The following is a 23,719-nucleotide window of genomic DNA, read 5'->3' on the forward strand; positions in this document are numbered from 1 at the left end:
TTCACAGTCTGACTGGACATCCACAGGTTGTTGATCCCCGAGCTAAAACATGCATCCAGTACTAGATGCAAGAGAAGGCAAAAAAAAGGTCGGCCAGCCGAACGAGGCTGCACAACTGATGAGAATATTTGGATTTGAGTGATTGAACAATATCGCAGGGAACAGAGAGATCATGAATTGCAGAGCCAGCATCTTTCCAACTAATAAGACACCTTCCCAGATGAAACTGCTGATGCATCCAGGAAAGAAATAAGCTAAACACAAGAGAAGGACACTTAGAAGGGCAAATGAGGTTCAAAGTCAGACAAGAGCGTCCGTAAAGAAAATGAATTTTCTATTGCCATATGTGGGTGCAAGGAGTCTGAATAACAAGCAGGAACAAATAAAATCCTGACTGGCAATAAAAAAATAAAATGAAATCTGGTGCGATGAGTGTGCGACAGGACTTTAAAACCGTTAGTTTGACGGTGTTCAGATATGAAAGGGAAGAGATGGCTGCGATGTACCCCCCTACAAAGAGGGGGGAGAAAAGGGCTCACCTCTTTGACAGTTATCAGTACCGCAGGAGAACTGAATTCCCCGGGCAGTTCGGCAGTAACGCGGTGTGTTGTAACGGGTGAAGCCCAGGAGGAGGTTCTGGGAAGCACCAAGACGGGGAGCGGGGTACGTGGCTCCACAGGCACGTAAAGGGGGAAAAAAAAAAGATGTGGGGTTACGGAGGAGACCGGAGGGGAACAGAAACTCTCGGGCAGCCAGTAATTATAGGGGATTAGTTTCCCAAAATGCGAGGTTACAATTTATAACACAAAGTAGCTATTTTGGACCGACCTCATTACGACCAATAAAGCTGCGGTAATCACTGGACTGGAAGTCTTGACAAGGGAGAAAAAGAACAGGCTCGCATTTAAATATATCTAAGTCTAGTAATTCAATCAGGACTGCAGAATGTCTTGATTTAAATAATTGATTTTAACTTGTATGATGTTTGTGCTTTTTAGTTATCATCTTAATGAAATATCAACATAATGGAAATAGGCATCACTTAAGATGTTGATTTTTCACAAATATAACTTAGCAGAGGAAAAATTAAGGAATTTGCATATAGATGATCCACTTATATTCACTCACAAAGTTTCAAAGTGCTTTTGGGATCAAAAAGGAAATAGCTACAGAGTTTGGAAAAGCTTCTAAAGCAAATTAGAGATTTATCTTCCTTTGCAATCAATGGGAAGATATTATAAAAATTATTAGGCAACCTCTATAGAAGCAACTACAGGGTAGAGCAAAAAATGAAACAACACGGATACGTCAAGATCAAATTGTGTCAAACCAAAATAGCCTGGCGAAACTCAATAAAAGACAAGTGCAAGAGCAGCGTGCGCTGCGCAGGTGGAGAGTAACCAGCCAGGCTGATGGACAAGAGAAAATAACCTAGAGGGTATATCGGATCACAAATGAATATAAGTCAACAATACAATGGATTTGAAAAAAAAGAAAAAAAAAGGGGGGGAGGGGCATTTCAGATTGTTTTAATGGAGTACCACATGGAAAACAGCATTATTTCACTTCATACAATGCTGACAAGGCCACGGAGCACCGAGTCCGTGTACAAAGAGAAGTAAACACATCAGAGTACAGAGGAAAGCTGCAAAAATAATAAAGAGATTTGGAAACAATACGATCCATGAGAACAGATTAAAGGACTTTGTTCAGCCTGGAGGAAAGAAAACTGAAGGAGAGTGTAACACGCTCCCATCAGTGACAACGGAGACAAGGGGATGGGTTATTTTGCATGTCCTCTGGAGTGAAGCAAAGTATCTTAATTTGCCAGAGATACAAGATACTGGAAAAGCTTCTCAGTAAATTGGTTAAGCACCCACCACCAGCTACCTAAGGAGGCTGGGTACCTCCTAAACTGGAAGATTTTAAGGAAAAATTAGAAACACATTTTTCAGGGATGCTCCAGAGACACTTTACCTTGCCTCAAGGAGGTGAATGGACTGGAGAGTCTCCCAAGCTCTCTGCCAGCTCTGCGTTTCAGTAAGGAAAGGTGCCTCAGAGGCCCAGGCTGTTTAACAAGAGAGTCCTCAAAGAGTCCTCCACCATTTCTGAGACCCCCAGGGTTCATTTTCAATATTTTTTGGAACGCAGGAGAAAATTTGGAAGACAAGTATTTCTAACATGACAACATCAGGAGAGGGCAAAAAGATGACTCAAGTAACTATCAATCAGTGAGCCAGACATCGGCTCTGGACAAAACGAGGGAAAACTGAATCAGACTTGATCTGGACTTAAAAAGGACAGGAACAAAATTCATGACAGTCAACTCAATGTTATGGAAAATAGGCCTTGTCAAACAAAGCTGGTTTCATTCTTAGATGAGATTCAAAATCAGCTTGATTAAAGAAACTGCTGCAATGTAACAGGCAAACTTTTGTTGAGCATGACATCTTGATTAAAAAATTACCACTATACTATGTCAACAAAGCACGCTAAATCAATTTAGGGTTGGCCAACTGACAGATGACTAAAAGCAGTCATCTGGAAAATCACCGTCAACAAAATAAGCCGTAGTAGGGTTCTGCTGGGCTTGATACGGAGCCCGGTACGATTCAAGAGGCCCACTATAGATCTGGAAATGAATATAAGCACGGACAAGATTTGTGAATGGTCCTCTGGGTGACAGATGAAGAGGACAGGCCGACGATACACAGCAATTCGGACTGCAAAGGCCACTCAAAGCAGATTTCGATACAACCAAATGCGAGGTTGTAGGAATCTAGGAAATTCAAATCTAGGAAACAAAATCTGAAAGCCTGATACTCTGAAACACAATCTGAGGTACTGCCAGGCCAGAAACTGCCCAACACTTCCCAGCTCAATGCCACACGTTTAACTTGCCCAATATAAAAGCTGAAAGACCACTCAGTTATGGAACTATGAGTTCCCTCCAATGGGAAAAGTTATCAGGTATCAAAGGACCTTTTAATTTAGGCAAGAAAAGGCTTTTGGAAGCAATAGTTGGAAACTAATTCAAATTAGACCTCAATGTTTTAATCAGAGAGGGTAATTAATTGCTGAAAATACATCAAGAGAAGTGGCAGATTCTTCATGACTTGAGATCTTCAAACGAAGACTGACTGTCCTGGTAGAAGGTAAACAGCCCAAAATAAATAGTCATTAGGCTCCTTTCCAGAGAAAACGTAAGGATCTGTGGTTTCGAGGAGGTTGGTCTAATTAAGCCTTAAGCTCTAGGAACTCTCTTCTAAGTCCATACAGAAAGTCACCAACGCAGCATCTGAGCACATCCCAATAGCACACAAAGCAAAGCAAATCCATCTCCTGGCCTCCACAGAGGGAGAAGCAGCACAGCATCTGATCCAACCTTGCTGTGCAATGTCAGCAAGAAATCTCCAGGCCCCGTTTTCCATGGTGAAAACAGAGAGAGTACATCTACACACGAGGATCTTGCAAGGCTTAACCCAGGGAGGTCTGCAAAGACCTTCCAAGAATCTTGGACAGAAGAGGCCTTAATGGTATATACAGCTGCAGGTCACTGTGGTAGAGGCAGCATCAGAAAGGAAAGGGGCAATCTCTTGGACCACCTTCGCAGTGGTGGTGTGGAAAAGAGGGAGAGGACACAACATGCTTCGTGCTGGACACTTTACTAAATGGCAATCCAAAAGCAACCAAGGAGCTCCGAGGGTTTTATGCCCTTTCTTCAGAAGTTGTTTGTAACATAAAACGAGGGATTTGATTCACAAACCAGCAAAAACTCTAGATAACACCGATCTGTTGCAAAACACTCCCAACATCATTTTACAAAGCTAAAGCATTTTAAGACACTATTTCTTGACGGTAATGCTAACAAACACATACGTAAAATCAAACTCCAGGAATTACGAAAGAAAAGCTGAAACTCAGATGAGAGCAGATATGATATCACATTTATCTACTGAGCCCACAACGTAAGTCTACTACCACAGAAGTAGCCAACTCAAACCAAGTATCTTCTCTACAACTTCAATTTTTGTGTGTGTGTTATACACAGACAGTGAAAAAAATTCTTATGGAAATAAATATTTTATTGAGCTTCCAAAGGAGATCAGTTCATAATTCAGAAGACTCAGCTGGCTGCCCAGTGCAGCAGCCGGGATTCGGATGCTACAGTGAAAAGAAAGCCATTCCTCAAATTTATGGCACTGCATTTTAAGACTTAAAAAATTCTGTTGTGAATACAAGTCAAATCAAGAGCAAACTTGAGCTTTAACCGATTTGCCTGGCATTGGTTTCACTTCTCACTTGCACCACAATAAGAGGCAAGGATGACCAACGGGAAAGCGTTCAGGTCACCCTGTTCTCATGGCCAAGTGACCACCCTCACTCTGAATACAGCACTGGCCACTCTAGGACAAGAGCAGGGCACACGTAAGAGAAGTCTGATTTCCTCCTCCAAACAACTACAAGGCCAACTGGAAATCTGATTCTAGCTGCCTATACCACACAACATTAAACCTGAAAAATATGTGGAATGCCGTAGTTTTTGCAAAAGCCATTAAATGTCTCATTAAGTGATGACAAACACAGAAAACTGAAGAAAATTATTTGCAGAATAAACTACTACAGAATAAATGTTCATACGGGGACCTATTCCAAAGTAATTGCACTTTAAATGCTCACAAGCTTAATTCAAAATGCTCTTCAATGGGGACAAGTCCTTAGAGCCTGCCTGTCCGGATAGACGCTACATTCATCTTCGTTGAAAAATCATCCGCAACTGTAATGAGTGATCTTACTTTGTCCACCTGAACGGCAGGAGAAGATCAAATATGCTTGGAGGCTTCCTTCAGTTAGGGCCAAGTACCTCTAGAAACAGGTTAAGCCAAGTATCGATGATCTGGATGAGGGGATCGAGTGCACCCTCAGTCAGTTTGCAGGCGACACCAAGTTGGGCGGGAGTGTTGATCTGCTGGAGGGTAGGAAGGCTCTGCAGAGGGACCTGGACAGGCTGGATCCATGGGCCGAGGCCAACTGTATGAGGTTCAACAAGGCCAAGTGCCGGGTCCTGCACTTCGGCCACAACAACCCCACGCAGCGCTACAGGCTTGGGGAAGAGGGGCTGGAAAGCTGCCTGTCGGAAAAGGACCTGGGGGTGCTGGTCGACAGCCGGCTGAACATGAGCCGGCAGTGTGCCCAGGCGGCCAAGAAGGCCAATGGCATCCTGGCCTGGATCAGAAATGGTGTGGCCAGCAGGAGGAGGGAAGTGATGGTGCCCCTGTACTCGGCACTGGTGAGGCCGCACCTCGAATACTGTGTTCAGTTTTGGGCCCCTCACTCCAAGAAGGATGTCGAGGTGCTGGAGCGTGTCCAGAGAAGGGCAACGAGGCTGGTGAGGGGTCTGGAGAACAAGTCTTATGAGGAGCGGCTGAGGGAACTGGGGTTGTTTAGCCTGGAGAAGAGGAGGCTGAGGGGAGACCTCATCGCTCTCTACAACCACCTGAAAGGAGGTTGTAGCGAGGTGGGGTCGGTCTCTTCTCCCAAGTAACAAGCGATAGGATGAGAGGAAACGGCCTCAAGTTGTGCCAGGGGAGGTTTAGATTGGACGTGAGGAAAAATTTCTGTACTGAAAGAGTGGTTAAACATTGGAACCGGCTGCCCAGGGGAGTGGTGGAGTCCCCATCCCTGGAAGTATTTAAAAGATGAGTAGATGCGGCACTGAGGGACATGTTTTAGTGGGCCTGGTGGTGTTGGGTCGATGGTTGGACTCGATGATCTTGGAGGTCTTTTCCAACCTTAATGATTCTATGATTCTAAGTAGTACCCATCTAGAGACATTTAAACGAGTCGTTTTCCAGAGATCACCTCCAACTGTCTTCTCAATAAATACAAAACAAGGGGTCTCATATGTAAAACATATATATACACACACATATGCACACACAGAATGCCATTAAGTCCAAAATCTTGCATTGAACAGGATGACCCACAGAACAGGAACAGACTTATCTGTTGGGACCATGGAGAATCTTAGGAGTTTGTTATGAATAACCACATGAAGCCCCTTGTCCCTTAAAAAAGCAAGTTGTCAGCTCCTACAAATTCAAGTGTGAAGAACTGAAAGGAAAATGGGGGAAAAGCAGACTGTGCTCAGAACTTCCCACTAGTCTTCAGGATGTATTTCCAACATCAAAATGATAAAATCCACACGTTATCAAATTTAGAGAGTTGGGTATCTAACGCCAAAGAAAGCAAAAGCCCAAATACTGTGCTTTAATTCCTGGCAGATAAACTATAAATTAAAGAGTCTGATGCCATAAAAGAGCCAGATCTCTTTGATTAAGTTCTACAGCAAATTACAAGCAAGAAGAAAAACCCTGCAGAACCTGAGATGTTATGGTCTATTTTAACTTTTGCTGCAGTCTGCAATCTTTATCCATTTTATCAAAGAACTAGACATGCCTAGCAGGCATGATGGCATCTATTCTTTCCTTGCCAGTTTAGTATTTTTTTCCTCTCATAAAATACTCTAAGCTTGTCTTCAAGAATCCTCCCAAATCTCTAACCCTTGCTAAGACAAGGAAGGGAAAAATGTTCAGCCTACAAACACACTTCAGCATTAATCATCCTGTTGAGAAATGAAAAGCTATGATATACCCCATTTTGCTGCTCTTTTACTTTTCCCACCTTCCAGTTTTCCAGGTGACCATTTCACTCAAGGAGAGGAAGGAGAGAGAGGAAAAAGTACAGCCAAATACAAAACAGCATCTCCAACAGAGGACAGGAACGTGTTTTTTCAGCTTTTACAAATCCTATGGTGATAACCTCCTAAATGGTTGCTGGAGAGCATCAACAGGCCCACATTTTTCCCTCCCAGAAAGCACACGGTCACTTGAAATTCCTTTGCAGTGCTCAGGGTTTTCAGCACATCCATAGTAAACAAAACTCAGAGGAACTCTTTAAAAATGATTCAAGTCCCACTCACACTGTGAGGAAACCAATGCGTCTCTGCCATCCTCAAGAGAACCTCGTTCCCTGTACGGTTCTTTGAAAAATAAAGCATTATGCCATGAATATCATCATCATCATCATCGCTTCCCTGCAGGGTTCCAACAGGAAAGAGGAAAGAAATAGAAGGTTTACTTCAACGCAAGTGTGAGGAACCTCGTCATCTGCTTTCAGCCTGAGAGGCAGTGAGAAGGAGATTTTAGAAAAATAGATAAATAACAAAATGCTCATATTTGAGCAAAGTTATAGATCAAAAAATCTATCTGGAAATTACTCAGATTTGTGTATTCGTGTTCCTGTTTGGAGCCCAAGACAAGAAAATGGCCTGGTTCTCAAAAGTTGCTTCATACTCAAGAGCTTCCACAAATTTCAGAAGCTCTGCAAATGCTGGATATACCTCAAGAGCTGGATCTTCCCTGACTGGGATCTTAACTACGGGTCTGGGATTCATGCTTCAGATGCCCATCGCAAAGCGCATCTGCCTCTCAACAGAAGAAAACCCTGAAAATTCACAACTCTTTCTGTTGCTACCGATTCAAACCAACCAGCGAATAAACATAAAATCCCACGTCAAGATTATCCACCCAACACAGCAAAGCATCAACACATCAGAGCACAACAATACAAAATATATATCCCATACACGTTCCAAAATCAGCGAGACAAATAAGCACTTACTTTCCATCGATTTTTACGTGAAGGCCATCAACCACCACCTACATATACTTCCAGCTCTTCCCCACCTGCTCAAAACTTCTCCCAAACTCCCTCCCACGGCCCCTGTGTCTTCGTTGGGCAAAGGACCACACGTGCTCCAGCTGCACGTGACCCGACCGGCCAGTGAGATAAATAAACATAGCACTGCCACTGACATTTTCCTCTTATATTTAGTGATATCAATGTTTCAGACACAAAAATAGGAACAGAATGATTCAGTTGAGTGGAAGGAACAAGAAGGTAACACAATTTAGACACCTCTGGAGAACCGCATCCGCTCGACTGGAAGGTAGTTGAGTCGCATGGAAATAATTCTCAAAAATGTATTCTCAGTTCCAAAAAGTGACAGATTAAGAGCCAGTATTTTTTAATTCAAAGAGTTAAAAGACCATCAACAGGCAAAAAATGGACAGGTGGATTTTATTTATTGTCACTGAAACAAAAACCTTCATCTATTTATTGAGGAGATGCACGACGGCATACAAGAATCCAGTAACATCAGACGGGACTAACCGATTCGCATTTGAAATCAGCAAAACAATGCTGTTTACGTAGTTTGGAAAAATACTGCAGAATACGACGAGAACACTTTTCTCATTCAATCATTTTGGATCGAGTATTTCTATGGACCGAACACGATGCCTTACGGATTTTAAGCAGCCAAATTGAGTCTAATTGATTAGAAAGATCATGGTACATTAAGAAACGATAGATTAGAAAGATCACGGTACACAACGTGAACAGATACGAACCTCTCCTTCGCAGCCAGCTTCTTCTCAGACGCACGATCTCACCCGCAAACAAATCGAAGACGGCGCTGTACAAAAATTACCTCGTTTGCACTTTGAAAGTGAGGCAAGAGTCACTCCTCCCCGAGCACGCTGGCTGGTAACGCAGTTCTCTAGGGGATGCTTCAAATACTTCTTTGTCGTACCAGCGTTGGGAGGAGGAGATTGGCAGGACGTCGCACGTCTCTCGCCTCGTGACAAGGGTCAGCCCGAGCACCTCCACGCCGCGGGGAGACGGCGCTCAACCATCCACAGCCGCCCGAGGAAAAGCCAGCCGAGCGGAGCACCGTCCAGCCGCACGTCAGCGAGCGCGAGGGGAGCTAATTCGGGACTGAAAGGCACAGTTAAGTACGCCGCAGTTTAGGGAGAGACTTTATGAATTGCAGAGGAAACAGAAAGTACACGGAGCACTTGTGCTGCGGAAAGGGAAATCGGGGGCCTCTGCAGATACAATCAAGCCCAAAAGGCATGACTGGAAGACAAATGAAGATCATAATCCGGACTGAAGGAAAGAGTGAGCTCAGAAAGGAAGATATAAAAGTCGTATTTCCCTTTTGACAGCCTCATCAACTGCTACCAATCGCTTCAGAGATGGAAATCGGCAGAGAGTTCCTGGGTGGAAACATGGTTTCTAACTACCAGAGGATAAAGGTCTGAAAGGCAGCAGCAGAAAAACACCTGGGTTTAAAATGAGATTGAATTATGTTTATGCCACGGTCGCTGGCTTTCGTGGCGGGCAGGACTTGGTGACCCCGGAGCTGCGAATGTCCCGCTTCCCAGAACAGGGGATCTCACGGCCCCAGTCTCACGGCGGTCGCCTTTGAAAACTTACCAAAAGCGGACGCTAACCTGGATTAAAAGCATGCTTCCCTTGCCTAAAGTGGCTGCATTTGCACCTACGCGTCCAAACTGAGGCTCACAAGCTCTTCTAGACAGATCAGATAATTAAATTTAGACTCAATTTAATTATCATTTTAATTATGCTTTTAGTTGAGGTACTGATGGCCTTCCGCAGAAGTGCTTCTCGGAAGCATTTTCGCTTGCCTGAGAAATGTTTTCAGGAGCACCAAGAGCAGTATCGCCTTTCTTCCCTGTTTTTCCCCGTTATCCGCGTGGTGGGCTACTGATACAGGGGAGCGTGAAAACTTAACTGCAAAGAGGGGTTTTAAAAATCCCTGAATAGCTCACCTACCGCAATGCTGACTTATCATTGAATTTGACAGGTGAATATCACCTAAGATCAGAAAGGTTCTCTACAACGTGTTCTCCCTAAATGACCGTATCCCATAGTTATTTCACATTAATTTCGACGCGACACTGGTGTGTCATTTCGGTTTCTCACTCCAAGCAGTATTTCCCATTACTGAACAAATTCAAAACACCTCCACGGCACGCAGTCATTTCGCTTCCAATCCCTTTGTTCCAAAGGAGAAGGGTTATATATCTACCACTCCAAAAAAGTGTGTCTTTGCTAACAGCCAGGAATTTTAATCAACCAAAGAGTATACATAAAAAACCCCAGACATCTGAACAAGAATATCTGAAGTACTTAGCACACGCGCATTAAAATGAAAGGTCGCTATAGGCACATCACTCGGTAGAGAGAAATCCCTTCTGAAAAATGTAAACATTTACTTTGGTAAAAAAAAAGTTAAGATGCGTAACTGGGTAAGTTAATATTTGTAACTTCCAGGATAAAAGTTAATCAGATTTAATATATATTTCATCCAAAAAATACACTGCTAACTGCCATCAGCCCTTTTAATGACTACATACATCTAGCAAGAATAAATATTCAGACCATAGTTGTTGGTTGGGGGTTTTTTTATGTGCTCAACCATAAAGGTCAAGAGAATCCATGAAACAGTTAAAATTCAAAATCAAAAAGAACTAAAAAAAATAAGCACTTGGCCTCCTAGTACTAATTTCCTTTTTCTTTACGTTGCTCAACATCGCTCCTCAATTTGAGTTCTAATCAACAACCACTTCACAGTTAACATTTCATGAAATAATGCGGTTGATGCAATCAAGTCCAGCAAAATGTTTCCCTAAAGATGTTTCCATCATTCACATTCCTTAAAAAAAAAAAAAAAACACAAACCAAAACCCAAAAAACTCTAGCTTCTTCCTTTGCTATTTAACAGCGAGAACAAACACACCACCGCATCTTAAATCGTATTTTGATTAAAACATAAATAGAATCACTTGGGGTTTCTTTCTGGTTAGTACAACATGCCTTTGTCCAGGAGAGGGGGAAAAAAAAAAACCAACCTTAACCTGCTCATTTTTCTACATTTGACAGTATTCAGCACTAAACGAATGCCTTTTGAATGAAATTCAGTCTGTGGAAATGCAAGCCATAACCTGAAAGCTTATCATCACGATGGGCGGGGGGGGAGAGGAAAAAAAAAAATCCCTCCAAAATCCATCACGGTACAAAACCCTTTTTTTGGCCATGAATATTTACTTCATTTCCATATTTCAAGGCTCCTCCGTTCTCTGTAAAGGACTGAAGCTAAGCACCTTTTTGGCATTATTAACCTGCAACACAGCAATGGACTTCATTGCCCTGAAAACCACGACGCCAGTAACAAAGTACTCAAGCAATCATTACCCCCCAAAAATAATAAATCACCCCTGTCATAAAAATGAACAGAATATGCTATTTTATAGAGAGAGAAGAAGAACGCCGCCTTACATGTCACAGCCTTGCGCTCTCGGCTTTCGAGCCGCAGACGATGCACGCTGACATCCCCCCGCTCATCAAACCCGGGCCATTTTTAAACCCCCCGCAAAGGGGAGCGGGACGGGGGAGATGGCCGCAACTCGGCCCTTCCCACCCCATAAAGTTGCTGGCGGGCTCGTTAATATTCCCTATATCGCCGCCACCGCCGCCGTCGTCGTCGTCGTCCCCGCGTGCCCCTCTCGATATTTCCAGTGGGTACGCCGTGACGCGGCGGCGGCCCCCATCTCTGGGGTGCACCCACATCCCCAAGCCCCAGGCCGACGTCTCCCGAGGGGTGAGAGCTGGACACGCAGGAAAAAAATCACCCGTGAGCCCGGTCGCTCCGTTTCCCTTCTTCCACACGAAGGGAAGGTGAAACTTGGCTTGGACCCGGCGGTGGTGGCTCCTCGGCGGGCTCCCCCTGGACCCCAGCGCCCCGAAAGGCGGCTGGTGAGGTGAACCGAGGCTCCCCCGGACGCCCCCCCCCACCCCCCCCCCAAACGTGGGGGCATCGAGCCCGCTCGTTCCCCCGTGGGGCTGAAGGCAAACCCTGCCACCGAGGCTGGGGGGGGGGACGACAACGGGCTCGGGGGGTGGGGGGGGGGGGGTCTCGCCCTCCCCAGGGCGGTGGTCTCCCCACCGGCCCGGGCTCTTCTTCTGCCACGCGTGACCCTCACCCTCGAGGGGACCACGCAAAGCCCCGTGCCGCGAGGATGCTGCCCCGCTCCCCCCCGCCGCCCCCGGCCCTGTCCCCTCCGGGAAGGGGGGGGGGGGGGGGCCGCAGCCAACACCCCCCGCCGCGGTCCCCTCACGTCCCCCCCCCTCCGCCCCGCTGTCACCCGCCGCCTCACGCCCCCCGTCCGCAGCCCCCACCACCCCCCCCCCCCGCCTCAGCGCCGCCGCTGCCGGTCGCCCTCCGGGCGTCCCCCCCCACACACACACCCTCACCTGCGGCTGCACGAGCGGCGGCGGCGTCCCCTCTGCCGGTACGGCGGCGGCAGCGCGCTCCCCCTCCTCCCGCTGCCTGCTCCGCGGCTCCTGCCTCTGCCCGCAGCCGCCAGCCGGTGGGGGAGGGGGCGGCGGCGGCGGGCGGGGGGGGGCGGGCGGGGGGGGCGGAGGGGGGGGGAGTACCACCAGCGGGACCGTTACGGGCGCCGCGAGGACTACCGCTCCCGGCATGCCCCGCGCGCCGCCGCCGCGGCTCGGCGCCGGCCGGCCGCCGCGGGGCACGCTGGGTAGAGTAGTCCGAGCGGCGGGAGGGGAGGGAGAAGGGGCCCGGGCTGCCGCGGTGCGTTCTGGGAGGTGCGGTGCCGGCGCGCTGCCTGCCGGGAGCTGTAGTAGCCGCGGGGCCCTGCGGGGGCGGGGGGGCGGGGGGTGCAGCAAGGCGTGCCGGGAGCTGTAGTTCGGCGGGGCATGCCGGGAGCTGTAGTCCGCGCGGGCTGAGGGGCGGACGGGGGCCGCGGCGGGGTTCCCCCACCGGGCTGTGCAAGGCGGGGCTCCGCGGGTGCCTCGGGGCCCGGCCCCGGCTCCGGGAGAGGGCCCGCGGGCCGCCCGGCGAGTGCGGGGCCACGGGCCTACGGCAGCCAGGCCCGCGGCGGGAGAGGAGGAAGAGCCTCGGGGCCCGGCCTTGCCGCCCCCCCCCGCCCCGGCCTCCTCCTCCTCCTCCTCCTCCTCCCCCCGCCGCGGCCCGGCCTCGCCTCGTCCCCTCTCCTCACACCCCGAACCGGCCCCTCGCCCCCTTCCCCTCCCAAAAAACTCTCCCCACTCCCCCACCTGCGGCGCTGGCAGCAGCGGGGCGCAGACCCCAGCGTCGCCCCCTCCTCCTCCCTTCCCCGCTTCAACCCTTTGCCCCACGTTTTGGGGGGGGGGGGGGACGGGACAGCCACCCCCTCAATATCTGGGGAGGGCGGCTGCTGGCCCCCGCAGCCCGGGCAGGGGGAAAGGGCCCTTCTCCGGCAACGCAAACGAGCGCTTTTAATTTTTCATGCGGGAACGGGCGTGAAAAATTTCACGTGAAACCTTTTGAGGAGGGACCGGCAGCGCGCGCCGGCGCAGGCGGCTACGAGGAGGGTGCAAACTGCGTCACCGCAGCTCAGCGCCCCCAGTTTTAGGGTGGGAAAGGAGTATTTTGGGAAAGTGCCGGTGTCTGAGAGGTGGAGAATTAAATTCCTACAGATCTTCACCCAGGGACTGACGCCAACAGCGGTACGTCCCCACGTCCCCTCCTTGATTCCCCCTGTCGCACCACTCATTGCTGTTTGAAGTATTTTGCTTTTCGTGAAGATTCTCACCGGTGATTTTGTTTCCCGAGTGTTTGACGTCAAACCACCCCCGGGGAATCGGGGAACCGGGATGAGGGGGTTGTCCCAGGGGTGGCAAGGGTCGCACCCGAGCCGCTCACTTCAGTCTCTCACCCCTTGGACCCACTGATGCGGCGGGGGTGTGTCGTGAAAACTGTGTCAAAGGAACCATTTCTCCTTGTACGTTTCTCCCGCAGGGTGGAGGATGCTGGCGGCACCGATGGGACGTGCTCAGCCCCGGCGATGCCCAGCGTCATGCGGTAAAGGGAGCCTCCAGCGGGATTTGGGGGCTCTTTAACAGCCCACCGTGGGGGTTTCATCCGCCCTGCAAGCCAGGTGTGTCCCAACGGCAGGTGTGTGTTAGCAAGAGAAAGGGCAAACGTTGGGGTCTCCTCACCCGCAGTTTTCCCCGGGTTCAAGCACGGGGACAGCGGGTCCGAACCCCCCGGAGCTTCCGCCCATCTGCCTCCACAGCAGTAGGAGACAGCGGGGACCCACCGGGGGAGACGCTGGTTTCCTACGGCACGTGAGACGTGGGAAGAGTTTCAAAAATCTTTTGTTTCATACCCAAAACCCAAGGGTTTGGCTAGGACGGGGGAGACCTCCGCCAGGCACCGAGCCACCGCTCTGTGACAGCTTCCTGCTGTAACAACCCCCCGGGTGAGACACGGACAGAGCCCAGCTGGAGGAAAAACAAACTGGAAGTTTCAAAGTCCGTCTCTTTTACCGAGCGGCACCCGATTGCTACGGAAAACGAGGGGAAATCCATGATTTGGCTCCTCTGGGCGAGGGGCCGAGGCTGGTCCCACATTGCATCCTCTCCCTTCTTCCACCTGCGCAGCTTTGCCGGCTGGAAATAACCTCCTGGCTCCTCAGGTTACCGTTTCCACCCAGCGTGCCCCCAGTTTATCCCACCTAACCAAAAAGAAAACCCCAGTTTGTGGAAAAAAATAAATAAACCAAGCCCCCAAAATCCTGCGCCAGCATCATTTTCTTCCCCGGAGGAAAGCCGAGCGATTCGGGGATGTTTTAATGGTACCGCGGTCGGTTTGCAGTCCCCGACGCCTGCCATTTCAGCCCGTCCGTCACAAACACGTGGGCTGCGTTGGTGTTTGCTCCCTGGGGAGGGGGGGAGTGGTATTTCTGCTCTCTATTTTTTTTTTTCTGTTGTTGTTGTCTCCCTCCTCTCCTTCTTGGAATAAACTTGATGTCTTGTCTGCCAGCCGACCGGGGGCTGCAGCCAAGCAGAACCCATTAGTGCAGCGCTATAGATTTTCAACCCCATGAAAATGGGCTGCCATTTTAAATAGAGCATCTATTTATTTCGCTCGGCGGCGTGTCCTTTTGCTGTCAAGGAGACAAATTATTCTGGTCCTGTGGTAGAGCTCACGATAACGCGGCGGAAAAGCTTTGAGAACAATTTATATCAAACTGTGGCATACGTCTACCTACGGAAGGGCAGCCCGATACCGGTGGATAGCCCAGAGTAAATCCAAATTTCGGCCCAAATCCCTTCCTAAGGGAGCTTTTTCATTACTTCATTACAGAACAAAGCATCTGGCCCAACCCCTCGTTTCCAAATGCACGTCGCTGAAATATTTAGTGCGACCAGGATGTTTTGCAGCCCGATAACCAGCGTGGAGGGATGCGCGGGGCTGCGTGTGTGTGCCCCGGCTGATGGAGCGATTGCAATTTAACTCCTTTGTAATCAACCTGCATGCTGCTGGATTAATTTAATTCCTTCTGCTGTTCGCCACAGTAAAGCCAGCGCCGGAGGGAGGGGAAAGGGCTTTACACTGAAAAGCCTGCTGGAATAGATGAGGGGTTTCTTGCATTAAGGGCTGCCAGATGCTTAATAAACATTTTTATTATCAGCCCAGCCTTGACTATAAATAACCTTTTATTTTAAGCCGCGTAACGCCAGCCAGCCGCCGGGGATTGCACTCCCTAAGTTGTCTCGGGCCCGACCGTTTCCAGCGTGCGAGTGGAGCCGTAGGAAACGTGCCGTTTCCTTCCTCGGGCGGCAAAAAAAGGCTTTGGGAGAGGCTCTGGGCTCCCACCGCAGGCTTGTCTCGATAGAAACGCACCCCTGCCCACGCGCAAATCCTGCCTGCCGTGGGTAACGCCTGCACGTTTGCCTGGGCGTGCCCGACGTCTGGGTATGGAGAGATACATATAGAAAATACACAGCTATTCCTTGCTGGCCCTTATTTTGTGAACGAAGGGGAGCGGATAAGAGGGGTTGGCTGATTCTTAGCTCTTGACCTCCCCGAATAATTCAATCTCCCGTTTTCCCGGCCGTTCTCCGGTCCACGATTTCCAAATCTGCCTGGCAGAAGCCAGAGACCAAGGACCGCGTCTCTGCCGGCCGCCGGCCGGGCGCAGGGATGCATCCCGGGCTCTCCTCCGCTCCTAACCTCCATATTTTTTTTTTTTTTTGCTCCCAACAGGTTTGCAAAGCCTCGGCCGCCTCGAGCGGGGCGAAGGGCCCCGGTAATGCGCGGCGACAACTCCAGCAGCTTCTCCAACCCTGCAGCCTTTGAGCACGTGCGACTCGAGCCCGTCTCTCTCCGGAGCTGACCATAGTTTTGCTCTTAACTCCAGCAAGAGCCAGGTCAGACCTTGATTTTAACCCGGAGCGTAAGTCACCCCATTGAAATTCAATTCGGCCGAGCACTGAGGTGCTTAAAATTTGGGTTGTTCCCGGTTTATGCTCCTGCCAGTGGTGTGCCCCTGGTCCTCGCTCCGGCAAGATCCCACTGTGGTATTAAACGTCTCCTCAGACCCATTTTCAGCACCGGAGGAGGGTCCTGCATCCCCCGAGCATCTCATCTCCCCGTGCCCAGCTCCGGTCCCACCTCTGTGTGGGGCAGGAGACCCCCGGGCATCCCCTCGCTGCCCCGGGCATGGCTTTGGGGCTCCCGTTGGGGCTGAGCCCTCCCAAGGCCACCCACGCCGCTGCCACCAGCGCGTGGGTTATTTACGGCCCCCGTAGTCCCGGTTTGGACCCCCTCGATTTGCCCAGCTTCTCCCGACCGTGCGGCTGCTCCATCTCCGGAGGAAAAGCGGGGGGCTCTAGGGGAGAAAGTGGAGCTTGGGGGTGCCGGATCCCGACTCCTCGGTGGGTCGCGCCTGGATCGACCACGGGCATCACCGCCGGCACCAGCCCGGCAGCGTCCCGGCCTCGCCGGCAGCGGGCATCTGCTTTTTTTTTTTGGGGGGGGGGGTGTTAAATTACTAAAAAGCGAGATTTTTTTTCCCCTCTCTGGCCGGCACCTCGGGATGCTTCTACCCAACCGAGCCCCCCGCCCCGGCCCTGCCGGTACCGGACTACAGCTCCCGGCGGGCCGCGCGGCGGCGGGCAGGGCCGGGCAGCGGGAGCGGAGCGGAGCCGAGCGCTGCCCGCAGCGGGGACCCGCCGCGCCGCCTCCGCCCGGTGAGGGATGCGCGGGGCGGCTCCGGGGGGGAGCCGGGGGCTCCCGGGGGCTCCGGGATGGAGGGAGGACGGGGGAGGGGGGTGATGGGGGGAACCGGGGATGGATGGGGGGGGGGTACCGGGGAGCGCCAGTACTGAGGGATGTGGGTACCGGAGGGATGCGGAAAGGGGGTGCCCTAAAATGTGGGTACGGGGGGGGGGGGGGGGAAGATGCCAGGGGGTGTGGGACGAGGGCACCGGACGTGGGTACCGGGGGGGGCTGCAAATACAGGGGGACGAGGGTGCCAGGGGGATGCGAGTCCTGAGGGATGGGGGTACCTGGGGGATGCGAGGACAGGAGGGCGAGGGTGCCGGGGGCTGCGGGTGCCAGGGGCTGTGATTTCTGGGGGATGCGGGTACCAGGGGGACGTGGACACCCGGGGATTCGGGCACTGGGTAACGCAGGTGCCGAGGCACAGAGGTACTGGGGAGGGGTCTGTGCCTCGGCGTGGCCCCAGACCAGGAGGGGACCCAGCCGGACGGTCCTGGAGGCCGTCCTGGGGTGCTGAGCCCCCATCACCGGGATGCCGGGGTCCCTGGTTGAGGGGTGGCGGCGAGGACCGTGGCCGGGGAACTGCTCCTGCCTGACCCTGGGGTGGCGGCTCTGCTCGGGGACCCGGGGAGCAATGACTTCATGGCTTTATTAAGGACTAATTTCCATCCAGGCAGGGAAAACAGACAAGCGTGGCTGTTGTTTGCCGTGGAAAGTTACTGGGGCCGTGGGCAGTTACTGCCTGTTTTTATACATGGCCCGGATTCCCCACTTACCTCCACGGGATGATAATCCCTAAATCCCAGTGAGATTAAAGGCAGAAAGAAAGGTGGCCGGAGTTCCTCCTCTCCGCCTTCGCGATGTTTCCCAGATGATGAAACCCCACGTGTGTCTAACCCTGATTAACCCACGCACTCGGATCATCCTCCCCAACAAAAAGGGGCAACGAGGGTGAATCCCCATCCCACTTCGCTCCTGGAGCTGCAGGAAGGCGAGAACCAGGGGGAAAAAACCGCAGGAAGGCGAGAACCGGGGGGAAAAAACCGCAGGCGAGGCGGGAGCTGCTATTTTAACCCCGGTATTTTTCCCGTGCCAGCAGGTCCGGAAAACCTCCCGCAGCCATGGCGCTGGTGAAGAGCGGTTGGCTTTGGCGGCAGAGTAAGTGCGACCCTTGAGCTTTCCAGGTTGGGAGCCCCCCTCCAAAAAAAAAAAAAAACCCGGAGAGGTTTGGGCTATGGGATGCCAGGAGGAGGCGCGGGGGGAACGGGCCCCAACGGGGGCGGTTAATCCATGGCAGCGAGGAAATCGCGGCTCAGCTGCTCGCGGATTTACGTAAGAGAGAGGGGCCTTCTGCCACGAAAACAGACACGCGGCTCCACGTCCGGGGCTGGATCCAGTCCCGCGCGCACGGCAGGGCAGCACCGACATGCCCCGATGGCTTTTTTGGCAGCCCTTTTTAATTTAAAGCCACCTGGCCACGCTGCCCCGGATGCTCATGCCAGGCACGGGCGCCCCGCGGGATGCAGCGACTCTTGCAGGGGGTGGTAGGATCCGGCTGCAAATTTGGGGGGACGGCCTTGGGTCTCCTGAGCGCGTTGGCCGTATCCCACCGGGCTCAGTGGGGTCCTTCACCTCCTCCCCATCCCGCCAGGCTCCATCCTGCGCCGCTGGAAGAGAAACTGGTTCGTCCTCTACCTGGACGGCAGCTTGGTTTACTACCATGACGAGACGCAGCGCGACATGGACGGCCGGATCCACATCAAATACAGCTGCCGGGACGTGAGGACCGGCCGCGAGTGCAGAGGTGAGCGAAGCCCCACGTCCCCAAGCCCCGTGTCCCCAAGCCCATCCCGTGCAGGGCTCTCTGTGTGGACTGTATCCCTTTTAACCGATGCTCTGCAGGTCTGAAACGCGCTTGCGCACATCTAGAATGCTCCCCCAAAAAACCCAGGCTGCCTAATTCGCCCCGTTCTAGCTCCCAGCCAGCGCCGGGCCGTTCCCCGTGAGATGCACGTTGCCTCTTCTCTTCCATTGCTTTTCCACGGGGGAAGGAAGAAGAAACTCTTCTCCTGGTTTGTGCTTGTTCAAAACATGATCCCACGGCCCTGACTCATCCCTCGCCGTCTCGCACAAACAAGGAGAACAAAGCAGCAGCTTGGCTCGGCCCCGGCAGCCCACGGCCGCTGCACAAAGCGCCTTTCTTGGGCTGCGACCGGCAGCGGCGAAGCCGGGATGTCGCGGTGGGAACACAAACCCAAAGGTTTATCCTCGCTGAAGGGTCCCGCCAGGCTTTGAGCTGGGGGAAGGTGCGGGCATAAACGAGCCTCCTGGATTTAAGACTTCGTTCTTGCCCATGATCCATCCCCAGCAGCGAGTGTCTCGCGCTTCGACAAAATGTGGGTGCCCGCTGCAACGTGGCAAATGCAAAGCAAACGCAGCTCGGACGAGATTTTTGGCAGTTTTCTGTCCTTCCATTTTCTTTCTGCCGCGGGGGTGGAAGTTTCTGCTCGCCAGCTTTTTGCTCGTGTAGGCTTTTAACCTTTGAGAGCCTGATTGTAACTTGTAAGCGGAGCCGGAGCCGAAATTAAACCCGAATTACGAGCACGGTGTCCCAGCAGGTTTTTAATGATTGCATTCGTTAGTGGCACACGGGGGGCTGCTCGTGCCAGGGGTAATTTGGAGCCCGACCCTCTCCCGAGAGGGGCCGTGGGCAGATGGGGAGGGTCTCTGGGACATCTCTTTCGCTGAGGCAGGATCCTGCCCCTTCCGTTTCCAGACGTGCAGCCGCCCGACGGGAAGAGCCGCGACTGCCTGCTGACCGTCGTGCTGCGGGACGGCTCCAAGACGACGCTGTGCGCCGAGAGCGAGGACGATGCCGTGTAAGCCGAAATCCCGTGGCGGCAGCACCCAAATCCCCTCGGCGGCTTTTTCATCCCGTCCCACTCCCACCACATCCCACCCGTGGCTAACACCCCACGCAGCCCTTGTTGTCTCAAACACCCGCGTTCGCTCGCAGGGTGGTAGGCGCAGGCGGAGATTTGGGTTTCCCGCTGAATAATTCAGAGCCAAAAGTAGCTATTTTTTAAGCAGTCGGTCTCCTGCGGGGCGGGTTTCCCTCCTGGATGAGAAATCGCCTCTCGGGCCGACCGAGGATCACTGGGGAAGGGTTTTCATCGGTATTTGGCGATAAATAAGCATGAAAGTGAAGTCCTTATTGGCTTAAGGCCATGCCCAGCAGGAGGAAACACCCACTTTTAGCACTGCTCCCCTTCTCTTTATTTCTATAAAAATTAAGAATTGTTATAAAAATCGAAATTTTTTATAAAAAGTTTTAAAAAAAAAAATCTATAAAAAAATAAGAAGTGGGAAACCTTCAGCTGAACTTAGATGGAGGGAGACGTTCAGCCACGGCCAAGCTGAGCTTGATCAATTGAGCTTGACCCCCAGTTGAATGGAAACGCATCCATTACCCGCTTTTTCCCCCAATTTAGATGCCGTTTTCCTGCCTGCGCTTGGTTTAGCCCGGGCCGTTCCCAGGGACAGCGCTTAGCCCTGTGCCCACCCCCGTGGCGTCGGGTACCTCCCAGCACCATCCCATCCCCACCTGTTAGCCCAGCGCTGGCTAATAGGGAATTAAAGATTAGCGCCGGCCCCGCGGCCGCATCCAGGTCACCGGCGGGAGGGAGGGGGACACGTGCGCCCAGCGGAGCTGCCGGGCAGCCCCACGGGGACAATTCCCACCCCCACAGCACACCCCAAAACCGGGTCCCTCTGTTTTGTTTGCAGCGCTTGGAAGATGGCCGTGCTGGAGGCTAAATCCACCCCGGTGAGGCTTCATCCCCCAAAAGAGGGGCGCCGTCCCGGCACGGGCTTCGGGCACGCGTGGGTGTAACCCCCCAACCCCAGCACCCCCCGCCCCCGGGGCTGATGCTGAGCTCGGGGTGGCCCCCCGAGACCCTGCACCCATCGGGCGGCCTTGGGGCACAGGGAGTAAAGCGCCGGGAGCCAGACGGGGAAGAAGGTTGAGGAGAAGCGTTAGCGACAGAGCAGCCTGCTCGCGATGCCACCAACAGGGGACAGAGCCGAGGGTGACCCTGTTCAGGGGTCTGGGGTGACGGGGGCAGAGTTACAGTGACAGGGGACACAGTTAAGGGGAATGGGGGCAGAATTTAAGGGGAATGGGAGATGGTTAAGGTGACGGGGGGCAGAGTTAAGGTGACCCGAGCACAGGTAGGTGATCCGGGTGCTTGAGCAAAGGCTGCCCCTGGCATTTCGGACACTCTGGGTCCCCCTTTCAGCAGTGCAGGGGAACCCAAGCGATTCAGGCCCCCCGTCACGCATGGGGGAAAACCGAGGCACTGGCATGTGCGGCCCCCGGTCTGGCCCCCAGCCTCACGCCGCGCTCCCGCCACTCCCAGGTGCACGTCTACGACCCCTACGATGACGACTACTACCAGACGGTGCCCCTCGACTCCCACCAGACCGCCTACATCAGCTCCGGCCACTACGGCCACCAGTACGGAGGTGGGTGGCCCCATCCGGCGGCACAGGGTTGTTGGCCGGATCCTGATTCACCCCATCCCTCCCCGGTGTTCGTTTGATGTTTCACCTTTTTACCAGCCGGGGGAGGCTTAATTTGGCCAGGGTGTCACGGCTCCCCCCTCGGCACAGGGATCCCCCGAGCGATGCTTTTGCAGTTTGGGGATCGATGCCCGGCTCCAGGGGCCCATGGGCCGAGACCTGGCAAACTTGGTGCACCGCGGCACATTCAGGGCGGGGGCTGTTTGCCGCGGTGGGTGGGGGTGGGGACGCTGGAGCCGTGGCTACACCGGGGACACGGGTGACAACCAAAAAGGGGGGTTCCCCCTCCATCCCACTCCCGTGGCACCCCTTGGCGGCACCTCCGGGCCCCTCCGTTGGCATCGGGGGGTGCCAGGAGGACGGGGTCCCCCCACCAACCCCCCAGCTCACCCCCCCCCTTTTTGCCTTGCAGCTCCCGGGGTGACCCACGTCATCGTGCGCGAGGATCCCTACCGGGTCTCCGGCGACCAGATGGCCTTGGGGCTGCTGGCGGGGGCCGCCACCGGCGCTGCCCTGGGCTCCTTCATGTGGATGCCGTGCTGGTTTTAGCAGCCCCCTGCTCTCCTCCCGCAGGATGCGGCCCCCCCCCAAGCTGGGTCACAGCCCCCCCCGACACGGCCCCCTTTGCCTCCCCAGCCCGGTTTAACTCACCCCTGGCATGGTACCCGCCCTGAGCCACCCTCGGCCTCCCAAAACCAGCCTGCTCAGCACCCTACACCCTGGGGACAGAGGTCCAGCCCCAAACCCATCCCATAGCCTCCTCCCGGCCCCGGCTTTTGCATTAAATAACCCCCACGTGCTTCAGAGACCCCCAGAAAACCCACCCCAAAATGCCACAGCAAATCGGCAAAGGGCCCGGGGAGCTGCCGGGGCTGTCAGCGGAGGGGAGGGCGCGGTGAACCCGACGCGATTCCCCACCCCAAATCTCTGCAGGGAGCTGGCTGCAGAAATACCTGGGTTTTCGGACCGAGGGGGAGAGCGGGTGCTGCTCCACACAGCCATTTTGGGGAGATGGCTGATGTCTTTTTTTTGCAGCCCCGGCTTTGAAGCCCACAGCGCAGCTGCTTTGTACGGGCTTTTCTGGGGGGGAGGCTCCAGCGCCAGAGCAAGTGCTGACACGAGAGGCAACCCCAGGGATGCTCAAGAGACGGGTCAGATTAAAGATGAAGGGGGGGGGGGGGGGGATGAAAACCTTTGCAGAATTTCCACCCCCTTCCAGCCTCGCACCGGTCCCCTGGGCCTGGCCAAGCTGGAGAAATGGTGCGAAACCCCTGGGAATTGGGGCTAAACCCCTGGGAATTGGGCTAGGAAGAGCCCTGGGAATATCACAGCTTCCCCAGCCAAGCGGGAGTCACCGCGGGAGGGACATGCAGCACCTTGAGTTTCACCCCGATTTTTGGGAAGCGGGGAGAGATCACTTGGGGACAAGGGCAGCTCTCCCTGGGGACCAGGGACCCTTTCTGGCAGCCAAGCCGGGATCTTCGAAGCAGGGATTTGGGATTGAGGGGCGGAGGGGAGGTCCCTTTGGGTGGCCCTGAGGCCAGGGGACAAGTGGCAGCTCACCTTCTTGTGCTGCGTTGGGCAGCACCAGGCGGACGTCGAGGGAAGGGGGAGAGGCGCAGCTGCCGAGCGTCGCCCTTAGAGGCACAATTTTATCCCGGAGACACCATCAATATTAAACAAATCCAAGATTTACAAACAAAAAACACAGCTAGGTGTTAAAAAAAACCCAAACAAACCCAGTGACACCAGCGCCCCAGCCCCGCTCTTGCCGTTAAAGCCCCGGCTCAGTTTGTCCCCGTGCCTGACGGGGGCTCGGGATGTCCCAAAACACCGTCCTCATCCTCCCCCCGGCCTCCCTCGCCTCACTGCCGCTGCAAACCCGCTCCCGTCAACTGCATCGATTTTTGGAGAGGAAAAAAAAAACACTACAAAAAAAAGAAAAAAAGCTATCCGCAGTCTAATAAAGGCAGCGAAAAATGAGAGCCAGCCTGCGGGTGAGTGAGGATGAGGAGGGGGCTGCCCATCCTCGGCCATCTCCAGGGGGTGGGAAGGTTTGGGTCCCCCTCGAGAGCTGCGCGTGGATGTCACCAGCTCCCGCCTGCGTCCCCTTTTCCTCCCTCCCTCCCTTTTCAA

General features: G+C 53.4%; 2 protein-coding genes and 1 long non-coding RNA gene across 8 annotated transcripts in view; 2 read left to right on the forward strand and 1 right to left on the reverse strand.

Annotated features, from left to right (window-relative positions):
• The window catches only part of FAM168A (family with sequence similarity 168 member A), a 220,615-nt gene extending 208,328 nt beyond the window's left edge, over positions 1-12,287 (reverse strand). The window contains exon 1 of one of the 4 annotated variants that reach the window (XM_076328521.1): positions 12,184-12,287. The gene's annotated coding sequence lies outside the window, so the exon portion shown is untranslated. Of the gene's footprint in view, positions 1-8,474; positions 8,493-11,208; positions 11,257-12,183 lie in introns of those variants that run through there. The other 3 variants (XM_076328518.1, XM_076328520.1, XM_076328519.1) reach the window with 3 other exon arrangements.
• Positions 12,288-12,994: 707 nt separating this feature from the next.
• Positions 12,995-16,712, forward strand: LOC143155558 (uncharacterized). 2 transcript variants are annotated; one of them, XR_012994432.1, is made up of 3 exons: positions 12,995-13,440; positions 13,733-13,888; positions 15,986-16,712. It is a non-coding gene; the product is annotated as an uncharacterized LOC143155558 (long non-coding RNA). The 2 variants fall into 2 exon arrangements; XR_012994433.1 differs by having other exon boundaries at positions 13,733-13,871.
• Positions 16,713-16,844: 132 nt separating this feature from the next.
• PLEKHB1 (pleckstrin homology domain containing B1) lies at positions 16,845-22,763 on the forward strand. 2 transcript variants are annotated; one of them, XM_076328522.1, is made up of 7 exons: positions 16,845-16,971; positions 18,102-18,160; positions 18,654-18,806; positions 19,779-19,881; positions 20,789-20,828; positions 21,421-21,526; positions 21,996-22,763. In XM_076328522.1, the coding sequence occupies exons 2-7, from the start codon at positions 18,124-18,126 to the stop codon at positions 22,130-22,132; spliced, it is 576 nt and encodes a 191-aa protein (XP_076184637.1). In that variant the 5' UTR covers positions 16,845-16,971; positions 18,102-18,123; the 3' UTR covers positions 22,133-22,763. The 2 variants fall into 2 exon arrangements, with proteins under 2 accessions (XP_076184637.1, XP_076184638.1); XM_076328523.1 differs by having other exon boundaries at positions 16,909-16,971; positions 18,099-18,160.
• Positions 22,764-23,719: the final 956 nt, after the last annotated feature.

Source organism: Aptenodytes patagonicus, chromosome 1 (assembly GCF_965638725.1).
Source record: "Aptenodytes patagonicus chromosome 1, bAptPat1.pri.cur, whole genome shotgun sequence".
NCBI classification, from domain to species: domain Eukaryota; kingdom Metazoa; phylum Chordata; class Aves; order Sphenisciformes; family Spheniscidae; genus Aptenodytes; species Aptenodytes patagonicus.

Coding starts and splice junctions, on each gene's coding strand:
- PLEKHB1 (XM_076328522.1), top strand. CDS start 18,124: ATGGCGCTGGTGAAGAGCGGTTGGCTTTGGCGGCAGA. Junction 18,807..19,778: donor GACCGGCCGCGAGTGCAGAG/GTGAGCGAAGCC, acceptor TTCCGTTTCCAG/ACGTGCAGCCGCCCGACGGG. Junction 21,527..21,995: donor CTACGGCCACCAGTACGGAG/GTGGGTGGCCCC, acceptor TTTGCCTTGCAG/CTCCCGGGGTGACCCACGTC.